General features: G+C 48.0%; 1 protein-coding gene across 1 annotated transcript in view; it reads left to right on the top strand.

Annotated features, from left to right (window-relative positions):
* Window positions 1-20,605, top strand: part of LOC105185099 (uncharacterized) — a 156,579-nt gene extending 135,974 nt beyond the window's left edge. Inside the window, exons 8-10 of the mRNA XM_025304921.1 lie at window positions 6,890-7,048; window positions 9,415-9,763; window positions 10,996-20,605. Of these exons, the coding sequence (XP_025160706.1) occupies window positions 6,890-7,048; window positions 9,415-9,763; window positions 10,996-11,503 (1,016 nt within the window). The 3' untranslated portion in view covers window positions 11,504-20,605. The remainder of the gene's footprint in view (window positions 1-6,889; window positions 7,049-9,414; window positions 9,764-10,995) is intronic.
* The last annotated feature ends 97 nt before the right edge of the window (window positions 20,606-20,702 follow it).

Genomic DNA, 20,702 nt, shown 5'->3' with positions numbered 1-20,702 from the left:
TTGCCTCTCTCTCTCTCTCTCTCTCTCTCTCTCTCTCTCTCTCTCCCTCTCCCTCTTTCCCTCTCTCTCTGTCTCTCTGTCTCTCCCGCGTGCACGCACGTACAAGCCGAAGAATCCATTAAATCCGTAATTTGAATCAATAGAGGGCCTAATCGCGAGATTCCAGCGCCGGCCGCTCGTCCGTCGGGACGTCGATCCTCGCAACAGCGGCCGGCGCATTTTACGAGATTACGCGTAATTGAATATCCCGGCGGGCAAAAAATAAATTAGTGAAAGTTCGTTAATAGTACATCCTTTCGCCGTGCGTAAGGATTGCTTTAAGTGCCACCGGGCGAGCCGAGCGCGTTAATGGACGGCTGAAAGAGGCTGCTCCCGCGCAAAAAAGGAACGGGGGGCTCCGTACGCGTTAGATTCCCCCGCGATCGCGCCGAGCACAATGGCGAGCGGGGAGTCGGGTAGGAAAGGTGAGGCGAATCCGTTAATCGGCTTATCGCGCATCGGCCGGAACGATATTTCGGATCAGCCGATGTACATAATGCGTCAGAAGAGAGCGCGATGCCCGACGCGCTACGCTCTCGCGCGTATTGACACACGGGATGGGATTCAGGATCCCCGTTCCGTGGAAGCCGGAGTCTCGTCTCGTGAAATCGATCCTTGCGAATACGTTGAAGTGAAGTGTTAGGAGGTTAACCCTTTCACTGTTAGTGGGAAGTATACTCCCCACCTTTACTTCAATTTTACGTTGTAAATCGCATAATTTTGAAGAACTAATCGGGGATTTGAGCTTTCCAGATAACTGAATAATTATTATTCAACATACTCCAATAGGTTTTTATACCCAATTATTCATTGGTGATTATTTGTAACAAATCAAAGTTGAAAAAAATGCTTTCTTTAGGAAAAAATCGATTCCTCGGAGAGTATTGAATGTAGAGGTCTGAAAGTTTCACCAAATATTTTTCTGATGTTGTACAAAAACATATATTTTTTTGCAGGTTAGATTTTTTTTTATAAACAAATATTTCTACAAAAACGGCTGAAATTTGATTTTATGATCGCCGTATTGAATCCGTCATTTTGAATTTTGCAAATCTTGCCTCAAATTCGTAATCAGCGATTCGAAAAACCCATGTATCATCAATAATCGGAATTGTTATCAATTTCGTACATTGTCAGTCGCCATATTGAATCCGTCATTTTGAATTTTGCAAATCTGACTTTAGATTCGTAATCAGCAACCTAAAAAACGTAGGTCTACCAAATATTTTAATAATTTTCTCAAGGGAAGTTAATTCAGCAGTGAAAGAGTTAAACTATTTTAATTCCGGTCCTGAGCAACAGATGTCTTTAGCAACAAGTTAATGATTAGTACGGGTGTTGAAATCTGGCAACACTGAAAGATTTGACACTTCTCTACGACATGACAGTTTGCACGCTATTGTTACTGATAATTTCATTGTTTATACGCGTGTGAAATGGATCGTACAGAATTGCATTTTCGACACTCATTACTTTTTTGTCTGATTTGAAAAAGTCGACAATAGAAGCTCATGAAATGCTTGTTACAATTTATGGTGATCAAGATCCATCGTATTCCAACCGTAAATTTTGGTTTCATCGATTCAAAGGTACTGGTCGACTAAAAAAATTCGAAGATTCTGAATTGCAAGCATTATTGAATGAAAACTTCGCTCAAACGGAAAAACAATTGAATTGTACAATTCAACGTCGATAAATCAACGATTTCTAAACGCCCACGTGCCATGGAAAAAATTCAAAAGGAAGGCAAATGGGTTCCGCGTGAATTGAATGAAAATGCCATTGCAAATCGTTTGAATCGTCGCCATGTCTTTGCTTGCCAGACAGAGAAAAAAGAGTTTTTTGTGGCGAATTGTAACTGAAGATGAACAGTGGATTTATTTTGATAATCCAAAGCGAAAAAGTCACAGGTTGATTCAGGACAACAATCAACATCGACACCAAAACGGAACATCCGCGGTCACAAAGCAATGCTCTATATTTGATGGGACATGGAAGGTATGGAAGGTATTATGAGCTTCCGAACGAACCGAACGAAACGAGTTACGGGGGAGCGATACTAGCAACAATTGAACAAATTGAACGATGAATTGATGCAAAAAAGGCCAGCGACAGCTGGCAATAGACGCAAAATGATTCTTTTGCGCGATAATGCTCGTCCATATGTTGCTTCAATCGTTAAACAAACATTATTAGAGCTCGAATGGGAGTTAGAACGCCTTTCGCGCTCAGCGTACTCTCCAGATCTAGCACCGTCTGATTACCATCTATTCTGATCGATGTGACACGCTTTGACAGATACACGCTTCAATAGTTACGAGGATGTGCAAAAATGGGTCTGATTGGATCGCTTCGAAAGACAGATCGTTCTATCGTCGGGGAATCGCCATGTTGCCAGAAAGATGGGAAAAAGTCACAGCTAACGACGGAAAATATTTTAATTGATCGAAAGAAATTCAACCGTTTCTTTAAAATAAAAATAAAAAATTGGCGAAATAAGACCAGAATTAATTCAACCTCCTAACACAAGATGCGGTAATGAGCAACACGTGAGCCGCGCGGTTAAATCGTTTTCGAGTATCGCTTTGCGACGTATCGAAAAAAGCCAATTCAGCGGCGTGCAAATCTCTCCTCGTCGCTCAATTTCGCCTGAATCAATGTCGCTTCATCCTCGACATCAATCATCGAGATATTTAATTATCAGTAACAGGAATGGAAGAAATACGCGGCAATATGCCGAGCGGAACGGGTCGGGAAACGAGAAATAAACATCCCGAACTTGCTTCTACGTCGCTCGTTACGTTTCAATAACCGCGGCGAAGACCGCGAGGAGCGTCCACGATGATCCTTCGTATTTAATCCGCAGACGAGCGGGTTTGTTCGTAATAAATCGTGTTAAAATCTTATCTCACAGGATCTCACACGCGGCCTCATAACCAGCCTAGGAGGCAGAGCGCGTGTTCTGCGCACGCCTTTAAGCTATCTTGATCGTGACGAAAGAGCCTAACATTTGCCCCCCGTCGTCACGACATGCCGCCCGGCGCTATGATCTTCACGTGTCGCCTAATTAATATTCCACCTATCTGTCCCGATAATATTCAGCCGGGCTCTCGTATACCGCCGGCGCGACAGCCCGGAAGAGAGACCGACGCTGAAACCCGTTCGGTGAGATAAAGGAACTCCAGTGTCGTAATAATCGCGCGTGCTGATGGACGTCGAGCCGAAACCACACGACAATAAGCGCGACGTTTCTCGCGGCGAATTGAACGATGACTCTCCCGCCGCTCCCTCCGCGATATATCCGTGCGTCGCCAGCACGAATGCTGGCAGATATAATGGTAATATCTTCTAAATCAGGGTTTCCCAACCTTTTTTCTATTTCGCACCCCTGAAAATTTATTAATGAACCTTCGCACCCCCTACAGAAAGAAATTATTATGTTTATCATCGTATGTTTTATGGTAAAAATTAGTTGTTAGGGTTTCAAGGTAACAAGTTAATTTACAATAATTTATTATTATACAGTATTGTTTTATAGAAATTAACTTATCATTTGAATAATATAAAATTATTATCCATGGTATCAAGCTTCGCATAGTGATATGTAATGAATATACCAAGTTTTCCAAAAGTAACGGACCCCCTCCCCCCTATCTCAGAATCTATGCGTTATAGGGAAAAATGACCCGAACAAAAGTTTTAGTACCACTTTTTCTTCCGACAAATAGTTAGCGAGATATCGCAAGTTAAATATTGAAAAAGTTATCAAATTTTCCTCAAATATCTCAAAAAATATTAGGCAAATAAAAAAATGTTTTTAACAAAAGTTGTTCAAATTAATTGGTAGAAAAAAACAGTGTAGTAAAAAGTAGGGGTTCCTATTTAAAAAAACGTAAGTCGACCTTCAAATGACCTTCAAGGTCGAGGTCAAGGTCAAATTTGAAGTCACAAAAAAACAGAATTTTATGAACCCTAAAACTTTTGTTCGAATCATTTTTCCTTATAATGCATAGATTCTGAGATGGGGAGGGGGGGGGTCCGTTACTTTTGGAAAACTTGATATACCTACAGATATGTAGAAAATATATAATTTTGATAACATTTCTTTTTAATTTGATGGTAAAAATGCCGGATTATTGCAGAATTCATCTTAAATCATTATTAATTACAATCACTTTTCCTCGCACCGTCAAGAATATTTCTTCGCACCCCCGGTTGGGAACCCCTGTTCTAAACGATTCGTTACGATACGCTAGGTGGCTACGATTACCGCGCGATTGGAAAAATGTCCTCGCTGAGGAGCGAGAGATCACATCCGGCTGGAAACGCTCCTGTTCCGGAGGATTTCGCAATGCGCTCGCTTTCGTCGCACCGCGTTGTCCTCAGTGGTGAACGTGAGACTGTCGCAAGACCGGGTTAATTCCGGCTCGGTCTCAATGGTGAACGCTCTGAGGAACGCTGCAACATTGCTGGCAGTGGTCTCGAGCGAAATTAATAGGAGGGATGGATGAGAAATTAGCCAAAAATTGCTCCGCTCAGAGCGATAGGAAACCTGTTGCGATACAATCGTGCCGGAATTTTGTCGCACTCGCGAAATCGCGACGGCAACTGGCTCGGCCGAGCTCGCGCAATCGCGGAAGGAGGGGGGGGGGTTAATCGTCGTGCTCCGTCCGCTCTATCCGCAATAAACTGATCAGCGGCGGAACACAAAGTTCCGAGCGCTAAGAGCCGTTTAGTGCAATCGCGCGACGATAAATAAGCGCGATTGCATTTTCCGTTTCAGCCCGATCGACGGGACCGGGGGGGGGACACCGCGAGCGGGCGAGCGTGGAGGCGCTGCGGAGCAGAGTCGCGCATAATTGCAGACGTAACGGCTCTCCTGCTTTGTCATTACGGTGTCTAATCGCGTCAGATCAAGGCAGTAATAAAAGTGTACAGGCTATATTTACCCGGCTACGAGATAACGACTTTTTAACGAAGGAGGCCCGGCGTTAAGGAGGAAGAATATCTGGGAGCGTGATTACATTGCGCAATTAACTATGACCACACGCTGTACAATTAACTCGCGAGCATCTCGTTGCTGACCGATGATTCCGCGGTGAAATGAGAATCTCGCGCGCAGTATCGGCCGCAGTGAGCAACGTCGCGCAGCGTCGGACGCGCGCGGCCCTTTTGTTTCAAACCGGGGGGGACCAATAAACCCAGGGCGATATCGCGAAGCCACGGGGAATAGCGAGAGATTTGATTGATCAGCGAAAGCAGGCAACGCGCGAGTCGCTTTAATCCCCGGAGATATTACGAGCGTAACTAATCATTTGTAGAAATCGTGCGGCTCGGCCTCGGACGGCTCGAAAGGAAGCACCGAGCGCGAGATTCGAGAACGCCTCAGAGTCGAAATTGCCTACCGCGCGCATCGGGCATTCCGTAAAAACGCGAAAGGCTGGCGAAAGCCACGGCCTCGGATCGGGGAGTAATCAAGCATTTCCGACGCGTCCATCAAGCGCGCTGTGTACCTTCAAACGCGTCCCCGTTGCGGGACTGAGCGCGGCTCTCTCTCTCTCTCTCTCTCTCTCTCTCTCTCTCTCTCTCTCTCTCTCTCTCTCTCTCTCTCTCTCTCTCTCTCTCTCTCTCTCTCCCCCCCCCCACTCTCTCTCTCTCTCTCTCTCTCTCTCTCTCTCTCTCTCTCTCTCTCTCTCTGTCTCGCTCTCGCTCGAGCGAGCGAACGTGGCGTATCTTCCACCGCGTATAAATAAAATAGCAGCTCACCTCACGGCGGCATGAAACGCGCGAGGAAACCGCCGCGCCGCGCCGGCGCGAGGCGATAAACGAGAAACCAGTCTCTCTATTTCGCCGGTGCTCGAGTGACAGCGCGGCGCGCTTTTCAGGCCATCGCGCGTCGTCTCCTTCGTCCCTTCGAGTCCGAGAGCGAAGGGACGAAGGAGGCGACGGCGGCTCGTACGTGCGTAGCTTATGAGGCCGTCTCGGGGCCGCCGCGAGAGCGAGCGAGACGGACGGGGAGAAAAAGGGCAGAAGGAGAAATACTCTGGAATAAGGAGTCACGAGATTCCCTTAATCTCGTCGCTTTTTTCTTGCCCCTCCGCCGTATTCTCATGCCTACTTACCGTCGGCGCTTCTGATCTACGAATTCCGAGATCCTTTTTCCTGTCCCTCTCTCTCTCTCTCTCTCTCTCTCTCGCTCCCCGCCTCTCTTGTATGTGCGTGTGTGCCCTCTCTCTCTCTCTCTCTCCTCCCTCCCATCCTCTCCTTCCTCCGCTGCTGCCCGATCCCGATCTCTCCTCTCAGCAGCCATCCTGGCAGCCGGGGGTACGCGCTCTGTGCGCAACCCTCTAACCGGCGGTCCTGCCTCCGAGGGCCGCCCGTGACGGCGCGATGACAGGCCCACAATGAGGCCATACAGAAGACAGCCGGTGTTTTCTTCATACGCGGGCACACGTCATAATGCGTTGATTCGGGTCGTCTATATACACGCGGCCAGTATCCCTATATCTGCGCGCGCGGCGTATAACGTATCGGAATTCGGCCGGGGCGGGGGCCCGAAACGGCTCAGCTGGCCGCACTTCGTGTGCTTCGGCGTCGCGCGAGAACCGCATCCCGTAACGTAAAGACTCCGCCGTCCGGGGCAACGGCGGGCGGCGGCGATGGGGCGATGGGGCCATGGGACCCCGGCAGAAACGCGAGCCAGCGAAATCCGAGCGCGACTTTCGCATCGCCTCGTCCCGCGTCCCTCCATCCCCCCCCCCCGTCTTGCGTCGATGCCGACGCGCCCGTCGCGTCGGCGAATTTTTCCGGAGCAACGAGCCGTGCGTGAGAGAGAGCCTTTTTGTTCCAGCGAGCTGCTGCGGCGTCGGCGCGGAGGACTCGAGCGTACCTGAGGCCGGCGGGCCCGCGGGGGCGGCTGGTACGGGCGGCGGGGTGGCCGTCATACCCGATCGGCCGCCTCTCGAATTAGACAAATTACCACCGTATCACGACGTAGCGCCCAGCCCCGGTGAGTGTTATTACGCTTGCGCTACGCTTGCCGTCCGAGGCGCTTCTCATGCATATGCGTGCGCGCGCGTGCGCGTGCGCCGTCCGGCGCTCGCTGAGAAACGGCCGCTCGTTACTCGCCTGCTCCCGACACATTACGTCCCATCGCGCGGACGCGGTAGCCTCCCTCGTAAGGCCCTCGCGAGGCCCTCGCGAGGCCCGGCCTCGCTTACACGTCTCATTTCGCTCGCGGATGAAAAGCCGAGCTCGCGGAACCGGATCTCGCGACTCGCGACCGCGCTCGACGACGGCTTCAACCAGCCGATGGCCCGGGTAGTCTTCCACGATAATTATGCGCGACCGACGCGCGCCTCTCGGCTAGGTTGGCCCATGGCTAGGTTGGTGTTTGTTGCGAGGGAGAAACGCTGGAAAAGATGATGAGGTACACACCGAAAAGAAAGTAATTTCAGAACAAGCGAAAGCATCTAAATTTTGGAGGATTTTATTCTTACATACGACCTCAAGGGGATTCCTCTAAGATTAAGAGGAAAATATTATAAACACATTATTCTTAAAGGGATTCTTTATTCTTAGAGGGATTATAGATTATATACAATGCAAATCTTATTGATTTTAATATAAATCTCCTCTTATAGATAGATTATTTAATCTTTTTCTAAGAGAATTATTATTTATTCTTACTGTACTTTATCCTTACTAATACTAATTATATTAATTAATTTGAAAAAATTATCGTAATGTGTAACGAAAAGTAATATATATATATATATATATATAGATGACTTCTGGTTCAGTTCTACAATAAGTAGGCACGAATGAAGTAAGATCATCGTAACAAACAAATTTCCCATCAATTTTGTTATGGATTTTATAGCTACAAAGATGCTCATCATAATCAATTGTATGAAACATAATTAAAAGAAAGAATATATTATTCAACTTGTTGCAATAGATTATAAACTGTGTTTGACAAAATATGGGTAAATTATCTTTGTTATATGTTATAGCAACACACATACCTCTTTTAACCCTTTCACTGTTAGTGGAAAGTATACTTCCCACCTTTTCTTGATTCAATTTTGCGTTGTAAATCACATAATTTTGAAGAACTGATTTGAGTTTTCCACATAACTGTATAGTTGTTCAACATACTCCAATAGGTTTTTGTACCCAGTTATTATTTTTATACCCAGTTATTAATTTGTGATTATTTATAACAAATCAAAGTTGAAAAAAAATGCTTTTTTTAGGGAAAACTGTCGATTCCTCGGAGAGTATTGAATGTAAAGGTCTGAAATTTTCACCAAATATTTTTCTGTTGTTGTACAAAAACATATATTTGTTTCAGTATTTTTTTGCAGGTTAGATTTTTTTTTTATAAACAAATATTTCTACAGAAACGGCCGAAATTTGATTTTTTTGTACCTTTTAGCTCTATTTTCTTAGTTTTTTCATTCTGTATCTCCATCTTATCCATACTATCGATATTATTTTACTCAAAAGATTCGTAATCAGCGATTCGAAAAACCTAAATATCATCAATAATAACTGGAATTTTCATTAATTTTGTACATCATGATCGCCATATTGAGTCCGCCATTTTGAATTTTTCAAATCTGACTTTAGATTCGTAATCAGTGACCCAAAAAATGTAGGACTACCAAATATTTTAATAATTTTCTCAAGGGAAGTTAATTCAGCAGTGAAAGGGTTAAAAAGCGTTCCAAATATTCTAACTCATGAGCATCTTGGTTATTTTTTCGTTCGTGTCTGAAGGTGGAGCATGAAACTGAACGAAAGAAGCCGACATTTAAAAATCAACATATTCCTCTTCATATGAGAGGAAAAAATTAATTGATATAAGAGGAAATCCTCTTGAAATAAGAGGAAAACAGAATAATATCTAATGAATTTTAGATGAATGATTCGCTTTAATCGCTTTATCGAAAGAGGAATCCTTTTTCTGTAAAAAGCTTCGCTTGGAATATGGGACTATGGGAAAAATCGCTTTACGAATAGAATACATTCTTTTGGGTGTAGAAATGCACGCGGCCAAAGTGACTTTTCAGCCAACTTGATCCGGTGTCTTTTGTGCGCGAGCGGAAAGTCCTGAGGAAAGAGGGGAAATGAAGTTGCCCGAAGCGGGCTTTCCGCGGTTTCGAAGACCAGGTTGATTGAGGCGCAGGCGAGGCGAGCCGGGCGCGTAAGGGCTATCTTCAACGTGCTCGATTCGTTTCATCGTCGCGGTGAAACGAAAGAGGAAGCGTGTAACGCACCGCTTAGCTCTCTACCTCTCACTGTCTAATTACGTTAAGCAGATGTGCTATTTAGCACGGGTCTCGAATGGTTGGTGAAATCGGACTTTAGGGCACAACGTGTGGTCGTGGCTGGGCTCTCGTCGTGGCGGTGGCACCCCGGGAGTCGTCACGACGCCGCTCTCCCTGCCGCAGCATCGACGAGCGATGAATCTTCCAGTGGAGAATCACTACACCCACATGCAGACCGACGAGGCGTTGTATGCAGAACTGGACTCCCAAGCCGCGAGCTACGCAAGCGATTTGCAGTTACAAATGAGAGGAAGCTCGACGTACGGCACGACTTCCGGCGGCCAGGACGACGAGTACCACGAGTTAGACGCCGCCAGACTACATCGTCACTACGGGGGCAGCGACGGCTCGCTGCAGACGGACACTCTTCGCACTCGGCACAGCAAGAGGTGAGACACGTCAGCTGACTTTCATCGAAGGTGAAAACGATTCAAACGCTGCTGCGGAAAGGACCCCTCGTGATCCTCGTCGAATCAATTATGACTTGATCGACATTATCCGCGACTCGGCAATTCTTTTCAGACCGATCGAGCCGCAAAATATTAGGTGTACACATTAATTCTCGGCCTTTTTTGACCAACTTTGACATTTAAATTACAAAAGCATAAATACAAACTCAACCTTCCAAGTAATCTCCTTCGTTTTCTACATTCTACATACATTTTTGCCATCTCTCAGGCAATTGTCGGCAATTCCAGATCGGAAAAGTGATGGTGGTTTTAATTCAGTGAATTCATCGAGGCTTTTTTCGACCTGTTCAACCGACTTGAATTGGGAATCAGTTAGGTGGTGCTGTAAGGATCGAAGTAGGTGGTAATCCGAAGAGCCCAAGTATGGAGAATACGCCGCATGGGGGAGAATTTCCCGGCCTAAATCTGAAATGGTTTCCAGAGTCCTTTTTGCTATGTAGGGCCGGGCATTATCCTGCAGCAGTGTCACCGTCTTTCTCCCACTGCCGGTAAACTTTTTTCTTCAAGTACGTTCACGCGAATCATCTGTTGTTGGTAGAGCTCAGAAATAACGGTCTGACAAGTTTAAGGATTCTTGTCCAAAATTTGCTCCAACTTCTCGTCTTCCACTCTTTTTGATTGACCAAGGCGTTCACTATCTTGAAGGTTGAAATTTCCCTCTCGAAACTATTGGAACCATTTTTTACACGTGCTGTACGATACAGCGTTTTCAAATTGAACAAATCATTTCTTTCGCCGCGTTTTTTTTTTTAAGTTGAAATGCGAAAAAAGGCAGCGCCTCAAATGTTGTTTTTCGAATGACATCGCGTCTACAACTGATTTTTCCAATTTGAATAGGTCCTGTAATCGATGAAAGGTAGGGGCCGAGAATTAATTTGTACACCTAATAGATGGCAACAATCGCGATGTCCCCCCCGCCGCTGTAATACTCCCTAAATGAGCTCGATCCGGGTTTTGTTCCATCCTCGCCTTCTGCGAGCAGCTAATTGCGCGTGTAACAAGGCATCCGATACGCACCGGCGCGCGTAATCGGCAAATATCGATGCGGCCGATATAAAGCATACGTATGTTAATGGCCGGCACTCTCCTCCGATCGAGCTGCTTCGTCCTCCCGACGGTTATTGAGAGCCTCGTTACCCGGCTGCTTCCAGGATACAAGAGCCGGATTACGAGATGTACGAGAACGGGCCGTCGACGCCGGTGCCGCCGCCGGGTCAGCACCATCACCACCACCATCACCACCACCACAATCATCATCATCATCAGCATCAGGATCCGCTGAGGATCGGTGGTACCAGGAGCGGCGAGCACCCGTCGTACCAGAACACGGCGTATACCGGAAGCGACGCCGAGCCGGATGGCCCAACGTTGAGCAGCGCTCCCAGCAGCGCTTACTACAGCGATCTCAGTTCGAATTCGGCGAACCAGCAGATACCAGCGGCGGCGGCGGCGGCGGCTGCGGCGGCGGCGGCGGCGGCGGCGGCCGCAGCCGCGGCCGTCGCGGTGTCGTCGGCCGCAACGACGAGCACGACGACGAGTGCGCCTGCGACGGCGACGGCGACGACGAACCTGCATCTGAGTCCGCAGAACTTGGACGCGCCGCAGTACAGACTGGCGGCGATCAACGAGAACTCGACGGTGCCTTCGGATTATATTTAACTAATATTTAAAGCTCGCGTGCGTGTCTATGTGTATGCGTATGTGTAAGGATGTGTCGGACAATGAGGAGGGGGAGGCTCGAGTGATCGCCATCGACCTGTGTCCATCTCGCGTGAACGAGAGGAGTCTCAGAGTGACGCTCGAATTCTCGACGCTCTCCCTGCGGACGCGGAGGCGGATAGGAGGCGGATAGAGGAAGCGTCGCCGGGGCGCGAAGGCCAGGTGACGAAGAATCGAGTCGAGAGAATGGGAGAAGAGAGACAAAAGACTGTCGAGAGATCACTCGACGCTGTGACGTGACTCGGAAGTTTCCTCTGAAAAACGACGTCTCACGATGTGGTGCGCGCTCGGTGCCGCAAAGTTTTGTCCGCTCGGCGGAGCGTTGTCGTTGAAGCCAGCCGGCGCGGCGCGGCGGATGCGCCGGGGACCGGTTCCGGATGAAATCGATTTCTTGCTCGGCGACGCTCTACTTGTCCCTTTGTCGCCACACTTTGCGCTCCTGTTAAGACAATCGACCTGCGCGACACGCGAATCGACGGCTCAAGCGTTGCGAATCGATCGCCGCGGCGGCGGCGGCGGCTACGGCGCGCCAGCCTCTCCCGCGCGCTTTTGCGCTCTAATAAAATAGCGGCCGTCCCCGCTCGCGAAATTTTTCTACGAAACGCAAGACAGGCGGAAGGAGAACCGGTTGGCAGGTAAGTGACCGGGGCGAATCGCGTCGTCTGAATTGATACACGTGAAAACATTCGCGCGCGCGCGCGCGCGCCAACGACGGCGAGTCGCCGCGAGATCGCGGACGTGCGATCGCCTTCGTTAAAAGTGCCGATTAATTTGCGCGCGCGCGCTTTCTCCTACGACGCCGGCTCAGCCGTAACGTCCGGCTCACACCGGCGCAAAAACGTAATGACAGCGCGCACGAAGAACCATACGTTGCGGTTTCCAATCAGCAGTAACAGACCGGGTGTGCAGGCTGGCCCGGCCGGCCCGGCGACGATCTCGCGAAAATCAGATCAGTACCTGACGAAAAAGTAGGACCATTGTTTCCGCCGATGTGTTGTACGTGCCACTCGCGGACGGGACGAGCGCGGAATTGCAGGTCTGCTTTGCTCTCCGAATTTCTTCGAGCGAGGACTCGCTGAGAATCAGGTAGGCGCTCTTGAGAATTCTCAAAGATTCCTTTCAGGCGAGAGCTCAAATATCACTTTTGCAGGTGAAGTGACGTTTCGTCCTTATGCAAAAGTGATTATTTGACCGAAGGCATGGAATGGAGACCCTCGGTCCGTTGATGGAAATTTCCCACTTGTCTATCGCAACGACGATGGAGTTTGGTCTATTTTTCATTTTCGCGTGAAACAATAGTCACGAGTCGACGATCCAGAGTGGAACAAATCGCTCGATTATGAGCGACTCGATTATGAGCGTTCGTCACTCTGGATTGTCACTCTTTTCGAGCGCAATGTCGCTCGAGGAAATTTAGAGAGTACTCGAGCGGGGCGACAGCAGCCTGAGAGGAGTAGAAAATACTCTCGCTCGGATCACCGCATGAGATCGGCGTTCAGCCTGCAACTTTACGACTTAGATCAAACGCAGAGCCCGCAGAGCTCGAGTAATAATTAAAAACTGAAAGTAAAGGACGTAGCTGAGGTGGACGGACGATGGCCGCGATGTTCCCGCTGGGAAAAACTCGGCTCCAAATCGACCGAGGAATCTCCGATCCGAAACTAACGCGCTGGAAGCGAAACAAATTCTACATGTCGATCTTGACTGTTTAACACGAGATAAGCTCGAGAGCACGTTCTCGTACGAGGCATTAGACGATCGATCCGCTATCTAATCGCACAGAATGCTTTAACGTGATCGTCGGCTGTTGGACGAGCGCCGCGCGAAAGGACGGACTCGGAATCCTTACGCGATACCAATGGAATGAAGTCGTTTTGAAGAACAGGTGCCCCGTAATTTGACGTTCAGGGCTGCCAGTCAGCGCCCTCGGCTACGTCCGTCCACGTTCTAAGCGGCCCACAGTGTACTCCCCGACCATCATTCTCCCCGTTCCTGTTCCCGTTCCTCGCGCGCGCGCGCGCGTAAATGAGATCTCGTTTTCACGTGCGTGCCTCGATTACGGAAAATTGCAGAATTTCGTGACGAGAAAGTCGGCGGCCCATGAAACTCGACGGCGCGCAAACGCAATGTCCGCGCGGAGGATTATTTGCGTAAACATTTTATCGCCTTATGTTATTTTCTGCTTTTCTCATTATCTTTGTGTTTTTCCTTCATGCGAGACGCGATTTACGAATGATACAGCGAAAGACAACGACTGGTCGCAGGTGATACAATTCTGACTGGAGAGAGAGAAACGACGGTTATCTCTCGCAACGATGATTTCTTTATCGGATAAATAATTGGAATTTTTTTTGTTTGAAAGATTGATGAGAGAGATTAAAGGACTCTTGAGCAGAATTCCTCGAAACATTTGTATCTCGCTGTAAACGTGAGATAGTTCACTCAACAACGCGGAGACCTCGTCCTCTAAACGTCGATTTCCGAAGTTTTTAATTAAGTTATTCAGCGTAGAGTAACGCCTCGCTTCTTCTCAATGAGACAGAAGGGCCGCGTTAAAATATCTGTATAAGATAAATAATTGAGAATTTTGAAGAATCGCTAAAAGAGATGAAAAAAATTGTTGTGCCAAATTCCTTAAAAAATTTGCATGGCGCTGTAAATCTGAGACGCTTCACTCAGCGACGCGGAAATCCTCTAAACGTTGATTTTCTAAGTTTTTAATTAAGTTATTCGGCGCAAAGTAACGGCTCGCTCTTGCTTTCGCCAACGAGACGGAAGAGCCGCGTTAAAGTTTTAGATTAAGTTATTCAGCGCAAAGTGATGGCACGCTTCTTTTCTCAATGAGACAGAAGGGCCGCGTTAAAATGTCTCTATCAAATAAAAAATCAGAAATTTTGAAAAAATGGGAAAGGAAAATGAAAGCTTTTGAGCGAAATTCCTCGAAAAATTCGCAATTCGCGCGGAGATCCTCCAAACGTCGATCTCCTAAGTTTTCGATTAAGTTATTCAGCGCAAAGTGATGGCACGCTTCTTCTCAACCAGACAGAAGAGCCGCGTTAAAATGTTTTTATGGGATAAATAAATAATTGGGAATTTTGAAGAATCGGCAAAAGAGATAAAAAAATTGTGCCAAATTCCTCGAAAAATTCGCACCGCGCTGTGGATCTGAAACGCTTCACTCAGCAACGCGGAGATCCTCCAAACGTCGATCTCCTCGTAGTTTGGGATTAAGTTATTCAGCACAAAGTGACGGCTCGCCCTATTTTTTTTTTTCACCAACGAGACGGAACGGTCGCGTTAAGTTCGTGAAATTCAATGTTCACGAGCGGTCTCAGCGACTGGACAACGCGCGGTGTAACAAACGGTGTGGGAAATACACTTCCACAGCGGCGGCGGCGGCGTCTCTTCCGATATTCGCGCGCAGCTCGAGGAATCGCGCTCAATCGGATTCGCGTGTCACGCCGGGGATTATCGCGCTCAAGCACTAAATAGCTTTCGCCGTCCTCGCGTCGTATCACTGCCGATCGTTTATCTTCGATCGCCGATCGACGCCGGAATTAATTCGTCCCGCTCGATTCAACGGAGAATCGTTTAATCGTCGCCGACGTGTTCGCTTAATTACCTTCTCAGGCGAGGCCCGATTGTTCCCCCGTCCGAGATACGAAGTCGCGTTCTTTCTCGCGTCCGCCTCTCGAGATCCTCTCTCGCGTGTACGCGCTTCACGTCGTTCACCCTCAACTCACCTGCGTGCTCGCGCACGCACGCAAGCACGCACGCACGCACGCATACCCGCATCCGCGACGGACACACTTTCGACAGACAAAAATGAAAAAAAAAAAGGGAGAGAGGGAGAAAGATAGTGCGCTGTCTCGCGGTCGTATCGCTAAATAGAACACGTACAAAGGCAGCTTTGAGAAGTCACTCGATTCCAGTCACCGAGTTTCCTTTCAGTCACCGCGCCCTTCCTGACCGAGGAAACGAAATTCGCTGGAAATTGTTGCAATTTTCATAAAGTGGCGCGGAGTGCCATTATCAGGAAGTGTCCAATCGACGCAATGTAGAGAACCCGCCGTGAAACGCTTTCGGAATCGCCTTTGTATGAGATAAGTACGCCCTTCCGACTGCACTTCGATCCTTCCCTTCCGTGCCTCGCGTGCTTCGCGCGCGGAGCCGGTCGTGGTTCCGCTCGGAAACGACCGGCGGATTTCGTCGATCGGAGACGGCTGAAAATCGACGAAGAAGCGAGACCAGCTAAGCAGAAAGAAAAGAGAAAACGACGATCGCACTCGCGGCTGGGAACGCCGTCGGTGGTAGCGCAATGCGCAACGCGTGCGCCCGACAACGCGGACGCAACAATGTTCTCTCCCTCTCGGCGGACACGCTATAATTAATTGCGCCCTCGCGGCCACAATAGCGGCAAGGAGAGCGAGAGAGGGCGGCCGGGGAGGGAAGAACAGAGAGCCGCTCCGCGGCTCTCGCGCTGGCGCATTATACCGCCCGAAAAAAGTCCCACGACCGCCGGACGGGCCGGTGGAGGCCCTTATCACGAGCGTGTTACGCGACAGCGGGAACGTATTATGGAATTCGCTTAATTAAAAGCCCTCCCCTCCCCGGCCGCCTGCCGCGTTTACGTCGCGTGTCGGCCTGGCCGCTTGGTCGGCTTCGCGGCTGATTCGGGTTGACTCATTTGCATCACAGCTGTATGTAAATACGCGACTAACTTCAGAAATCGGAGACGTTCGACTGAACGGAGTCGGCCGCGCATCACCGCACATTGTTAGTTTTTTTTTGTTTTATTTTACTTTGATTTTACTTAGAAATTACACGCGTAATAATCAAGACAAATTGGGTTGTTTTTAAAATCTGATCTTAGATTAGTACTACCCACCGTTAACGACACACAGCCAGAAAGGTCTGGACAACAATTAAAGGAATAAAATTTGCTGATAATATACTGAAAACTTATTTACCGCTCGCGGACAGTTTCAGATTGGCGAGAAGTGAACGTCGTCGTGAGCGTATTATTCCGCGGTTGGTGATAAGTGAACGTTGTGGCTCGCGGAATATTCCGCGGCTGGTGATAAATGACAATCATTATGTGCGGATTATTCCGCTTGCGGATGCAAATGGGTTAAGTCGCGCTGAGGCATAGACTGAGCTCGCGGGTCACTCACACACGCACACGCAGGAAGCTATTCGGTTGATACAACTGAATTCCAGTTACGACAACCGAAACCTTCCGTTCCTCAGCAATCAACTGAACTCGCTTGCAGCGCGAGAGAAATTCCGTTAGGGGATTTCTGTTGTCTCAGAAATATAATAATTCGATCACCGGAAGCGAGCAATTTTTTTTCTTTTTTTAATGTTGTCAAGAATACAAGTTTCGTTTTTCACACAAATAAACGGGGCATTCCGTGCGTAAATGGAAGGAGGAAATGCTTCCACGCAGCCAGATCGAAAATCGCATCACTGGCAGCGTCGTTCGACTTCTTCAAACGAACCTCTTCGGTCGCGGTAACTGAGACTTCGTGTCTCTCTGTATTTAGCTTCACGCCTTTTGTAGAGATAGCCAAATGCCTCTGCTGCGATAACGATATTTGCGAGACGAAAAATTTGAGTTCCTTCGATCGAAAGCAATTATCGACGTCGACAGTTCTTCAGTTTGCGAAAGAGAATTCCCCACTGCTGCAACTGAATGTCGTATAACGGAAAATTTCTAGTTGCCATTGCAGAATATTTTTATGCGTGCATTTAACCCTTGAACATTAGAATGTCTTTGTTACCTATTATCTATTACTAGAACGAGTAAACTTTCATCCATAATTTTTTTATTATTTTTTTAGGGAAATTACGATAACTTTGGCTCTTCGAAGTGAAGGAGATTTTCGGGAGCATTTTTAGCAAGAAACATGAGAAGAATAGTAAAGAAATTTTATCATCAATATTAACACGAAAAAAATAGTAAAAAAATTCTGTGATCGATATTTATCATTGTTAGTAAGGATATTCTCCTCCCCTTTCTCTTCCCCCCCCTCTCTCTCTCTCTCTCTCTCTCTCTCTCTCACGTGTCGTCTCTCGCGACTCACTTGACTCACTCCAAGCGAAATGCCGGTGAGGAATGTTGCAGCTTTCTCGAATTGCGGACAGTCTTGCCTGTTCTCCAGTTTAGCCGGTTATTCCCTGGTACTTTGCACAGAGTTTACGAGATACAATGTTTACGCGAGGGGGGGAGCGGCTCTCCGAAGCACGCATTTTGGAAGTTCCCGCGCATCACTGAGACAATCACCGCTTTCTACGCGAGATAAATAGTCTCTCGGCGGTTAATTCCATTAGTGTGCGATGCAATTTCACCGCGCCGATCGGCGCGCTTAATTCGCCGGAAGAACGTGCGTCATCCGGGAAGCGCGCAGCCGAAAGTTTCCAAAGAGGAGACCCGCCGTCGAAAGGCTCGTGGGAATACGATTGGATTCCTGAGAATTTTCAGCCTGCGAATCGATTCAGCCTCGAGTCGGGCTTCCTTTTATAACGCATTCTGTCTCTCTCTCTCTCTCTCTCTCCCTCCCTCACGACAACGGCTTGCACTCGCGCAGGACCCGACGGACGTCCCAGGACGATCGTAAGGACGGCCCTGGGCCCGCCCTGGCCGGACGCACTGCGTGTATGTCCGGACCACGGGATATATAAATTATACATGTAAATATACGGGCGGCCGACTCTCGGCAGATCGAACCGCGAGATATCGAGATATGTGTTGGCGATTCTACACCCCGCGCCTTTCCCTCTCATCGCGGGTCCTTCGGCGCCCCTCGAGTCTGGGCAGGCAGGTAGGCACGCATACGCGAGTGCTGCGTGAACGCCCGTGGCGAATGCCTCTGTCCTTGCCGAGTACCACCGGCGACTTCGGCAATTGTACTTATCCTACGCACACATTCCAGTCATGGCGTCGATTTCGGCCGCGGAGCAGCGACGCTCGAATCTGCCGAGGTTCCGGCGCGGCGGCTGTTTCCGCGGCTTTCTCGCGAGAACCGTAGCGTGTGAACGAGCGGGCGTACAAAAAATTCGATCCATCCGATCGATCCTCCAAAGTCGAAGTATCGTCACGCAGACAGACGAGAGCGATTTTAACACATCACATTGAGAACGCCGGCTGTTCCCGACGTCCGGACATTGTTGCCGGTCTTGTTCTACGTGCCTCGTCGGGCCATGAAGTAACTCATGGACCGGTCACAGCAATGTTCGACCGACAGGACGCGAGATTCCACGTGATCAACAGTGTGTTTCGCCGATTCTATCCGCGATACCATCGCGCTCCACTACCGGTCTCGGCCGCGATTCATTGATCCGCGCTGATGAGAAATCACCAGCGATGCGCGATGCGTGTTAACGCGAGTGCCTTGTGTCGCAACGCACAATCAGGCGTATCGCAGCTAGGGTTGCCAGAAATGACTATTTCCGGGATATTTTTAGGCAACGGTTGAAAAATAGGTTGTTGGAGAATTTTAGTTAAGGGGGAACACTACTGTGAGCCAAAACTGGGTCCCAAAAAAGGCCCTTTTTCACGAATTCTTCTTTACCACTTAATAAATTATTTCAAGATTGGGGGAAGAGTATGTTATTAAGGACACTTTGAAGCAGTTTTATATAAATCTTTATTAAAAAATAAAATTAACAAAGATATATACAACAGAGTGCCGGTCCGTAAAAGATTCTTCCAACGGTGGAATTGATGTCCCTGCATGGTTCATCTGGAAAAAAAGAATCAAAGATTTTCTGAATCTGCATAAATGTAGTTTTCGTTAAGCGCAGCCGTTTTTTTATTTTGAAAATTACTATTTTTCAAGGCTCTGTGAATGAAGAAAAAATTTAGGAAAAGTTGAAGTTTTTTTTAACATGCTATTATTTTGAAAAAAAATTAGTTAAAGAAACGGTTATGTTTAACGAAAACTACATTTATGCAGATTAAGAAAATATTTGATTCTTTTTTCAAATGAACCATGCCAGAGATATCGACTCCACCGTTGGAAGAAGAATTTTTTACGGACCGGCACTCTGTTGCATATATCTTTGTTAATTTTTATTATTTTTTAATAAAAATTTGTATAAAATTATTTCGAAGTGTCCTTAATAACATACTCTTCCCCCAATTCTTAAATAATTCATCACAGTTCCCCCTTAAATTTGAGCGCAGGAGGGATAAGAGACAGCTAAGGGAATGCACTTGCAACAAACAAATGCGTGAATTAGCCAGCAGAGAGAAACTCGAACATTAACCGTGCGACTGTATTTTTTATCAAGCGAATGGCTTGCTTGACATCAATTTCCTCAGGTGACACGTCGAAAAATTCGGCCCCATAAATCGCGGTGGCCTCTCTCAAGTTCCTCTCTGATTAGAAGCATGAATGTTATGATTATGATTTTGTTGAAATTTTCATTTTCCAGGACAGAGGACTTAAATTCCTGGACACGGGACAAGCTTAAGAATTCCGGGACATTCCCGGAAATCCCGGCCATCTGGCAATCCTAGTCGCAACTCAGCGGTGAGACTCGCGAGGCAGAGATCGCGTCATTCTCGACGACGGGATTCGCTCGGCGACACGCCGGTCGCAGGACGAATTCTTCGCACGGGTATTGCCACACGCTCGTGTCAGTCTCGCGGAATCCACGCAGATTGCCTCATCGCCGCGAGCCCGGAAATGATTGATCGGTCGTAACGCGCGGTAAATACAACGCCAACGAAGGCAACGTTGCGAAAGCGGTAGCTCAGCACCGCGAGACGATGCTTCGATATCTCTCGAGCCTGTCCCTCGACTTCGATCCCAAGCGACAACGGGGGCGTATAACGACTCGCCGCGAGTGAGCTCCGTATCGATCGGCCGATGTGAACGTTCCTGCGATCATTGTACAAATTGCGACTATTGTGATGTAACGTTCCGGCGCGTCTTTCGAGTCGAACACTGACGAATGTCGTGTCATCTCGATGATTCACGCTCCGCTCCGAACTGTGAGCGTATATTTTGTTATCCGCGGCTCTTTCTTTCTCTCTCTCTCTCTCTCTCTCTCTTTCTCTCTCTCTCTCTCTCTCTCTCTCTCTCTCTCTCTCTCTCTCTCGTGTAAAGAAAGACGCACTGGAGCGACGATA

This window comes from Harpegnathos saltator, unplaced genomic scaffold (genome assembly GCF_003227715.2).
Source record: "Harpegnathos saltator strain DR-91 unplaced genomic scaffold, Hsal_v8.6 scaffold659, whole genome shotgun sequence".
Classification (NCBI taxonomy): Eukaryota; Metazoa; Arthropoda; class Insecta; order Hymenoptera; family Formicidae; genus Harpegnathos; species Harpegnathos saltator.
This window is presented reverse-complemented; position numbering and strand designations above follow the sequence as displayed.